The sequence below is a fragment of the Rhamphochromis sp. 'chilingali' genome, assembly GCF_963969265.1.
Source record: "Rhamphochromis sp. 'chilingali' genome assembly, chromosome: 10".
Classification (NCBI taxonomy): domain Eukaryota; kingdom Metazoa; phylum Chordata; class Actinopteri; order Cichliformes; family Cichlidae; genus Rhamphochromis; species Rhamphochromis sp. 'chilingali'.
The window spans coordinates 11,960,049-11,970,499 of NC_137937.1; the positions used below are offsets into that span (position 1 = coordinate 11,960,049).

Below are 10,451 nucleotides of genomic sequence, written 5' to 3' on the forward strand. Positions count from 1 at the left end.
TGTCACACTTATAAAAGGGTGTCTAGAAGTATGTTTGTGCACACAGCGTGCTCAAGCTGCGATTGATTTTACTCCGGGCCAGAAGAAATGCATCAGCAGTCTGTTCAAAGACTTTGACTCCCATGTGTCCTGCCAAGAATCTGCCAGATGCAAAATATCAAAGCGATAAGGACCTGGAACAACAACTTGGCCCAGAGTGGTCCAGTCACCCTCATAAATCATCACATATTCATAAGCACACTGTTAGTGATAAGCTATCGCCGAGAAATATCGGATGTCATCCTTAGCATCAGATCTTAAAATTTACATGAAACTTTATTTAGTTCTCACTCTTCTCTATATTTTGTTTAAACAAAATATAGTCCACACGCCTCCACAGGTGTGGGAGGAGTTCACTCACTGAACTCCTCCCACACCTGAGTTTTTGTTTCAGCTATAGGTGCCTGTGCGACGTTCCGGTTGGCCTTTATCTGTTAGCTCCCTCCAAGGTCCCACAGGCTAGCCAAGCCTGATAAGACTCCTTTAGCTTAATAGCTCCCTTCAGCTCTGATGTCTTGCATCTAGTTTGGAGATTACCACCACGAGAGGTACCAGCCACCTTACAATCCGTTCTTCATCTGTGTCCCTAGTCTCTTTTGGAATACTGTCCAAGTTCTCCCAGTCAGAAAGTTAAAGATTTCACAGGCTGCCAGGCATTCCCAGCAAACCCTCACTATACGTTTAGGTGTGGCAGAACATCAGACTAGCATTCTCCCACACTACCTGATGGGTCTGTCTAGCACAAACCCCTATTGCTGGAACGCCAAGACAATTCTACTATGACAGCAAAAGCAAGACGCAAGTCACCAGAGCTCTTTGTGTTACTCGCACACGAGGGAGAGAACTGTGACGAGCGCTGTTCCTTCCGCTCAAACCCCAGTCGCTCTTGTCTGCTCCCTCGTAGCACTGCTCTTTATTGAGGTTACATGAATATGCATAAGTTCATTAACAAGTGACGTCTTGCATAGGCATACATGTGAACAAAGAGTACCTTGTCTGTGTGTACGTATAGGCATGCGTGTGTGTGTGGGGTCAAGATGTGACTCTGTGAAGACTCCCCACACCTGCTGGTGCCAGAGTCCAGCAGTTCACTTAAACATAAGGCTGTTTCACTCAAACAGATATAGGTGTGTTTGCTATACCATATATCAGCAAGAGAAGATACAACCTCTCTCATGACCCTAGGAGGTGGGTGATCTATGCCAGAACACTCTGAAGAGGCGTGAACGTACTCCCCTCTTCACGCTACACAGGGTTGTTACAGACCTAGGATGAGACATTCTTTCAATATGCAATCGATTATAAAACTCTAAGCATATATGAATATATATTTCTAAGCATAAATGACAATCAACAATATAATCCTAACACTACCTGAACCAACTCCCCACCAGGTGTTCATCAGCTCCTCTTCACCTGATTGTCGTGAACATATAGTCGCAGATCTGATGATACAATTACAGACTCAATCATCAATCTGTGACCTAGGGCGTCCTGGTGCCTCGTGCACTTATAAACATCCTAATATTCGAACATTGTTTTCCATATAGACAAACTGTGATTTGCACAGAACTTGACTCGGTTCAGATCAGACAGGCTGTTCCTCCTAATCGTGCCCCTATAGGTCTTTCATCCACTGGCAAGCTGAGGGGACACGAATACCCACTCCTGCCTCCAACCTCATCATGGGCAAGTCTAAAGGAGGAGACTGGTTCCAGAGCCCAAGTCATGTGTTGAGGTGAACCCGACTATATCTCAGCCTCAGACACGAGCTCAGGTTCCTTCCCCGCCAGAGAGGTTACGTTTCATGTCCCCCTGGTCAGCATTAATAGAATTGCCAGGTCTCCGCCCTTGGCTGCTGCAAAACACACATTGTACCCAATTCCTACAGCACCTCCTGAAGGTGGTGGGCCTACAGGAGGGTGGTCTATGTCTTTTCTTCAGGCTGCATCCAACTGGGTCCCATGGGCTAAGGCACAATCACCAGTTTGCCTTGGAGACCCTATCAGGGGCAAGCACAAAAGCCCCAAACAACACACCCCCTGGGATCACTGGAACACACAAACCCCTCCAACACAGTGAGCTGGCAATTCGACAATGGGCCTGAGCACCATTTAAAGCTCAATTAAACTCTAATTTGAACCTAGGCTGTAGTCTAATATCTTAAATTATTTTGTTAAGTTATTAAGTTTCTGATTTATGTGGGATTTTTCTAATGGTAATAAAGTGCATGTCTAAGTAATCTGTCGATGTGACTAGTTTCATTTATCAGACTGCCTTGCACAGCAGTATGACTTTCTTTCTTTCTTTCCTTACATACCTACATACAAATGCAACTGAGCAAAGTGTGACATTTCACAGCACCACCCTTCCTTCCTTGTTTTAGCTTGCTAGTGTTAAAAACTACACACACTTGTACACATACCTTATGTAATATAAGCTTTCTGTCCAAATAGGGCCCTATTTGAATCAAGTGTTGTGTACAAGCACAGGGGGACTAAATAGCAGATATTGTGTACCAACTGCAGTAAGTGATCAAAGAGTGCTTAAATCTTTTAAGTGACAGCAAGATGATGTTTCCAAAATGTTTAGAACATGTTGTCTGTTTCTTGTTCTACCTGATCATGTCATGTGAAACAAACCTCCCCCTGCTTTCTGGTTGTGTGCACTGTGAACTGCGACACCATTTTTGGCTGGAGAAGCAATGTTCCCTTATCCACTCGAAGTCTTTTTAGACTGCTCCGACTTCACCGGCCACACTTCCTTTTACCGAATCAAGCTGTCGCTTTTCAATCAAACCGACATGGTGACACATGCGGTCAGGAAACACAATTTCAAGTCATAACAGTGCACAACTGTCTAGACATTAGAGATTTGCTCCAAGAAGTGTTTTCTTCTTCTCCTTCCATCAAAACAGCTCCAGTTCAAAGAAAACTCAAAATGTGACTGACAGCAGCGCTGATTGCACAGAGAAAGGGCGACCGCGGCCAAATAATATGGCAATATTGCAGTCCTGGAGCATTTCTTTTTTTCATTTCAGCAGTCCTGCTCTCCTCTGAAAAATATGTGCATAGATTTGTCGTCTTGAGTGACTTGAAACTCGTGTCTCTATGTCGAGTAAACACCCACAGAGCTCTGGTGGCAAGTCATTACACAGTTCTGCTTCTCAGACAAACAGCTATTACTGTTGTTTCAAACAGGCTCCTCTTCATACAGGAATGTGTGGGGACAGTGTGAAGATGCAGTTAAGAATCTGTTGCACAAGCAAGGGAGGTGCAAAAAAAAAAGGGTTTAAAATAGTTCTAGGTGTTAGCTGCAGAGGGATCAGAGCTGCGAGCTTATTCGTGATGATGCTTCAGTCGGTTTGGGTGAAGAAAAGCCTGTGATAGGTGCATATGGCAGATTCAGAGAACATTGCCCCTGGGTGGTTAGCAGATATGCAGATCTGAGACATCTCACAGACAATCACAAAGGCTGGTGATCTTTATAACTAATGGGGAAGTCAGCTTATGTCTTAATGCAGGCAGTGTCTATCAGTATTCATTATCAAACTCTGGCAGCAGATGATTTTAAGATGCGTCTCACTGGCTTTGGGGACATAACACACAGAAAGTTGTAGGCACATTAGACGCTGACATTCACATCAATCCAAAATTCATTCTGCAGAACTATAATGAGTGAAATTTGTGCCTGAATTTCTCAGTTCCATATACGGAAACAAAAGCACAATTATGATATACAGTACCGTACAAAACTCTTCAACCACCCCTCATTTATTTATAATGGGAAATAGGTGCTGTGCAGTGATTCATTGAAACGTTTGCAACATAGCATATAGGACAAAAACAGAGTTTATACAATTCTAACAAGCTTGAAAGTCAGTACTTGCTATGATCACTATTATTCTTCAACACAGCCTGAACTCTCTTAGCTACGCTTTCTTGTCATGTCTTTAAGGACTCTTCAGACATAATTCTTCAGGCTTCTTGAAGGACATTCAAAGCTCTTCTTTGGATGTTCCTGCTTTTTGTTATGTTCACTGTTGAGATGATCCAACACTCCTTCAATAATAATATGGTTCAGACTCTTGGAAAGACTAATCCATGACACTATCCATGTATGTTTTTACTGCATTAGAAGCGTTTAGAGCAGGGGTCCCCAACTCCAGGCCTCAAGGGTCTTGCAGTTTTTAGATGTGTCCGTGATGTGTCCACCGTGTTTTACAGATGCTATAGACACTTTCTTCATAAGGAGGTGACTTTCACATACTGTTTGTCTGCTGTTTTCTGTGTGTTTTACACCTGCCACTTCTTCTCCTGTCCTCCAGTTGTCAAGCTACCCCTCAAAGTTTTTAAGCACATGGTGAGATATGCCAACTTTTTGCCTAGTTGTTATTTGTGTATTGCTTTGTTGGTGTAAAAATACTCTTTTATACCTGTCAAACTGTGTTATCACTGTCAAAGGAGCTTGCAAAGAAAAGCGTCTGGACTTCTTTAAGTTACTTGAAGACGTTTCACCTCTCATCCGAGAAGCTTTTCTTTGCAAGCTCCTTTGACTACGATGATCTGGATGACTGAGAATCTTCACAGACATGTGTTATCACTGATATATATTTTTATTCAACTAAAGAAATGGGAACAAATTACATGTTTTGTGACAGACTGCTCTCCATTAGGTACAATTTTTAAAACTACACCTTTGCTGAATTTCTTGTTATGTGTGGACAAAACACTGGTTCATCCCTTAAGTTAATCACCTTTTTTCATGCTTGAATGCTTGTAAGTCAGGGTTAAGTGAACAAAAAAGGGGGAAAAGGTCAGGAACAAGGCCTGAATTCACAAGACTGAAAAACAGCCAGTGTCCAAAGAAAAACTCTGAAATAGTTTCAGAAAGCCTGGAGAACCACTGATCAAGACCACTTTAAAGAATTAGCAGAAACTCAGGCTCCCTGGAAGCCAAACACAAAAAAAGGGACGACCGGCTCAAGACTTTTGCATAGTACTGGATTTCATTCTATACTTTATTGTTATACAGCAAGCACTGTCTGGTTTTTTAAAATGCGCTAAAAAAAAAAAATAACACGTGAATATAAATTTACTGTGATATTACGGCAATTCCTCATCTGGGAGACATGAAAGCTGACGTCGTTACGAGAAACCTCCGCGTGCCCCTTTTCCAAGAAACAAAAACGGATCATCTGATGTCACTAATACATGTCTCCAGGCTTCAGGTGGGTACGGCCAGCGTCGGTCTGGCTGAACCAAACCATATATCAAACAGCTGAATTTCCCCATTGGCCCCCGTGCGTGTGCGAGAGCGCGTGAGTGCGCGCGCCTGCGTGCGCGCGTGCCAACCACGGAGAACTTATTATGTAAGATGTTCCCAGTCGCATCTCTGCCTGCAAGTGTGAGGCATGAGGTCGCTTTAAGAGACATCTCAGCTCCTACCAGTGGTCCTGGCAGGACACCACCTACCTCCTCCTCGACCACAAACTCTCAGCTTTGTCTCACTTGATGCACAGCGGCGCGAAGAAGTCCTGGAAGAAATAAGACTCGGTAAGAAACTGTGGCTAATTAGTGTGCCATTTCCTCTGGCTTCTAACTCTTGCAGGTGGCGATGGGAGTGAGTAATTAAAATTCCCAGGACGGTTATTTATTTTTCATCATATGCTAAAAGAAAGCTCTAATGACCTTTTTCTAGGTGATGGCTCTCTGTAGGCTCGTGCGTTCTTGCGCGTAGAGTTTTTAATAACCTGATCGCTCGCGCTGGGATTGTTGATTCCCGTCGCTTGTCGGTCTCCCCAGTCCAGTGGGATTTCCTTCCTTCCCTCGAAATATTTGCCCCCCTGGTCAGACTGATCTCCAAAATGACATGCTTAAAGTCTAAGTGGAGCTTTATATTGGACATTTACCGGTTTGTGATGTGGAAATGATTGACGAGTCTCCCCCCCGGACAGAAAAGCAGTTGGCATCTACCAACAGAGGTCTCCTTCACCTGTCCGGAGCTGAGAAAGTCCGCCCAAGTGCGAGCAGACGCACAGCTGCAGAGAGACAGTGGATCCAGGACAAAGCTACAAAGACCGAGGGTAGGGCGCGCGCACACAATCATACTATCATACTTTTCATTGATTTATGCGTTTCAGCCTCTGTAATAATTCATGTGCTGACTTTGTGTCTTGGCAAAGTTGTTTGGTTTGGTGACAGAGCAGGGATAACAACACAGGGTGGGGGGAATCTACATTTTGCATTCATCTCTATTTCGAGATAAATCCCCACGAGATATAATTTCTCCTTCTGTGTGGTTTTTTTCCCCCCCTGCAGTGACTTCACACATTCCTCCCATTCAGACTATTTTTATTGTTTCCCCACCCAGCAGGTTTCCTACTTGTGTGTAATCTGGAAATAATCGGTATAATTTACACATTAAGGATGAAATCTAATGTCAGCTTTTAGCAAAATTTCTCGTTACTTTTGCTTCTACTCCTCCGCCTGCAGACACCGCACAATGGGAAGCACTGCATCGCTTCACAAGTCCAAATTCTGTCATAAATATTCTGCATCAAGGCTCTGAAGGATGGGTCTTGGCTACATGTCCGCCATATGCGTTGAAACAGAGTCAGACTAAGTTTGGCACCCAGAAAAAGATTGTGTACCACAAATGAATTCAAGTCATTTTAGCCTCCAAGTTCAAGTATATACCTGAGTTATTCTGGTTCTATCTGTGTACCGCAGACGAAGCGACACATTCTAATAGGACATCAGGGCTCATTATCGAGACAGCCACGAGCAATTAATGTCCTACCTGTCAACATTTATCATTGTTAAGGAGTGCTCAATTAAAATGATAAATACTTTCCATCCTTTGGTGATTTAATCCTGTCAGCATGTTTGCAAAATTATTTTCTAGGGAACTGAGCTGTGGGCAAACATCTCAGTTAATCAGGGCTCTTTTTACTGCTGTGCATACGCACTTACAATAATTATACACATGCGGATACACACACTACTCAGAAGTCCTTGGCCTTGGTGGAGTGGAATTGTATTTCTGCTGTTTTCCAGTGCAGCCGTTTCTCGGGAACTGTAAGGACTGTGAGGCTTCTGTGAATGTCCAGTGACGATGAAAGCTGTTACGGACAGAATAAATTCCCATCACTTGATAAGAGTGATTGGAGGGGGGGTGATTGTTTCTGAAGGAGCAGTCATTATCACTGTTATTGTGATGGAAATTTGAACCAGCATGCCATTACAGCGACGCCGCAAAAACCTAGATCTGTGCTTTTTCTCTTATGATATTCCATCAGTGCATCATTTATTCTCATTGCCTGCTTGCAAAGATTTATAATTTTAAAAAAAGTGGGGGTCTGTGTTCTGCTCGTGATATCTGCATAGCGAGATTAATTATCCCCTTCATCAGTTTCTGTTTTTGTTATATGGAAACTACCTCTGCTGCGTGCGAAGTTGAATCTCCAATACTGAACACACTCTTTTAAAAAGACACTTGTGGAATGGCATCCTGATGCGCTGCACATTTTAAAATCCTATCCTGCAGCATGGCAATCAGTTCTAATGGGTAAAATGAGCTTTTTAGCGAGCGAAGGTCAATTTCCTGTCATGCTGGTGTGTTTGTGGTTGCTACATTTAAATTTGAGCAATAAACCGAAGTCTTCATTTCTTAAAATTCCATTACTGTGAAAATAAAAAAAACTCCAATGATGGAAAATTTTGTTAAAGGTTGCACATTTCTTTTCCTGTTTTCTTTTTTCCAGGCCACAAAGGAAGACTGCTTTAAAGACTGGCTGAGCTTAAGGATTAGGGAAAACTCTTATATCATTCATAAAATAATTACAGCAGGTGCTGCAAAACAATCTGGTTCGATTGGTCCTCTGTGTTCGAAGCGAGCCTGGGAAAACTATTGCCATGGAGCTGCAGCACAGCACCAATCACAACCAAGCCTCGTGGAATTCGACCGAGGACTGCTTGCTGTCGGTGAGTGGCACCACGTTACTCATCATTGCTTACAGTACAGTCATGGCAGTGGGGCTCATTGGAAACTCCTGCCTGGTGTTTGTCATCACACGGCACAAAGAGATGCACAACGTGACCAACATCTTCATTGTCAATCTGTCCTGCTCAGACATTCTCACGTGCATTATATGCCTGCCGGTCACTATTATCTACACACTGATGGACCACTGGATCTTAGGAGAGACCCTCTGCAAGCTCACACCTTTCATCCAGTGTATATCAGTCACTGTCTCCATCTTCTCCCTCGTTCTGATCGCCATGGAGCGCTACCAGCTTATCGTCCACCCGACAGGATGGAAACCCATGGTAGCCCACTCCTACCTGGCTGTGGCTATCACCTGGATTGTGGCCTGCATAATCTCAGTGCCTTTGCTTTCCTACAACGTACTCATTTTGCCTTTTCAGAACTTCAGCACTCCACTCCCAATAAATGACAACTTTATTTGCATGGAGCAGTGGCCGTCAGTTAAGGAACGGCGAGCTTACTTCACCTCCCTGCTCGTCTTTCAGTACTTCCTCCCGCTTATCCTCATCATGGTCTGCTACCTGCATGTCTACCTTCGCCTGAGGAGGAGGAAGGACATGGTGGACCGCAGCAGGAACACCGCTCAGAAAAAGAACAAGGGCTCCACGAGGATAAATGCCATGTTAGTCGCCATAGTCGTGGCTTTCGCCCTCTCCTGGCTCCCGCTCAACGTCTTCAACACGGTGTTTGACTGGCACCACGAGCTCATCCCGTCTTGCAGCCATGACATCATCTTCTCGCTGTGCCACCTCACTGCCATGATCTCCACCTGCGTCAACCCGATCATCTACGGTTTCCTCAACAGCAATTTCCAGAAACAGCTCAAGTCCACGCTGCTGCGCTGCCGCTGCTGGGCCGTGGTGGAGAGGTACGAGAGCGTGCCGCTCTCCACCGTCAGCACAGAGGTCACCAAGGGGTCGATTTTGAGCAACGGCTCTGTCAGCAACAATACGTAAATCCATACTTTTTTTCTTTTTTTTTCTTTTTTTTTAACTGAAAGACAAAGAAAGCAGCTGGTGCTCTTCAGCCTTTATTGTGTCACTCTCCAGAGATTTTCTTTCTTTCTTGGTTTGACATTTGCAAAAGGTAGACTCTTCAGGACGGCAGTCCAGAAGGAGCAGGCTGAAAAGCCCTAAGCAGGATGGCAGGTTGTCCTCCAATCAGTATGAGTCCACATGTAAGAGGAAAGAGAACGCAGTGATGGTGCAAAGGTTGGACAGGTTTACAGGATATTTACAGTATGTATAGTCTTTTCCCCCACGTGCTGTCGCATATAAAAAAGAGGAGATGCCTTTTTACTCTGTTACACCATGTTTTCTCTCTGCAATGATCTGCTTGGAAATCATGTTTAAATGCATATTAGCACCCCAAGAGAGTGCTGGAAGGACAAAAAAGCAGGTGGGTCGTGGAGCAGCAAATGTTTTTATTTTTATTTTTTATTTTTTTTATCTGGTGTTAATAGTGATGACGAAAACATCGAGGGGTTGTGAACTGCAACATGTAAATGATTATCAACAGAGTAGCTTAGAATACAACCAAAGGAGGGAACATTTGTGCATTAGATGTAGCTCTAGGCGGAGGACTTACCGGCATCATTTTAATGCATTTCTTATTACCTAAACCCGCCACCGTTGTCGCTTTAATGGTCTTTTGCAGAGAACCTTGGCAAAAGATGAATGCATTTCATGCTGTTTGACACGTCCATGCTCCCGTGTGTGTGTGTGTGTGTGTGTGTGTGTGTATATAATACAGATGTGTAGGGGGGTCATAAAATGTGCGACACAGCCACCATTTCTCAATCGCAATAAAACAAAATAGAAGTGGCAGTAAAGGACAAGAGCGGGCTCCTTCCGTTGTATATAAGATAAAGCACAGTTTTAGCGTGTGGTGTGCAATAAAAAGCACTGTGTAGCATAGCACTATAGAAAGTATCTCTAGGAAATGTGTTGTAATATTTGCTTCATATTTAGCTCTTGTACTGACTTTTTTTTTTTTTTAAACTCTTTTCTTTGTTTCTGCCTTGCTTTACATGCTGGTTTGAAGCTGTCATCTTGCAGGTCAAGTTACCCAGGAAAGTAAATGCTACCCTTTGACCAGAAGGCTGGTCATTTAGCGCTGGTTTGATATATTTTTTTGTGTTATATAGTGTACATGGGGGGACCCTCCAAACCCTTCAACTTCTAAATATTAAATATTTCAAACTCTTTGTTTCTTTCTGAGGTCAAATTCTGTGTGCTGCCTCAGTGTGCATTATTTAGAAGGGGGAAGTCTGAGATCACAACACATTTTAGATGCGCTCGTAGTGTTGAATAAATCAGTGTTGTGTTTGGTGCAATAGATGTTAAACAGCACGGGAAGGGGAG

At 43.6% G+C, this 10,451-nt stretch overlaps 1 protein-coding gene across 1 annotated transcript; it reads left to right on the forward strand.

Annotated features, from left to right (window-relative positions):
* Window positions 1-5,491: 5,491 nt before the first annotated feature.
* Window positions 5,492-10,216, forward strand: npy8br (neuropeptide Y receptor Y8b). The gene is made up of 3 exons (XM_080894058.1): window positions 5,492-5,594; window positions 5,996-6,124; window positions 7,805-10,216. The coding sequence occupies exon 3, from the start codon at window positions 7,956-7,958 to the stop codon at window positions 9,042-9,044; it is 1,089 nt and encodes a 362-aa protein (XP_080750184.1). The 5' UTR covers window positions 5,492-5,594; window positions 5,996-6,124; window positions 7,805-7,955; the 3' UTR covers window positions 9,045-10,216.
* The last annotated feature ends 235 nt before the right edge of the window (window positions 10,217-10,451 follow it).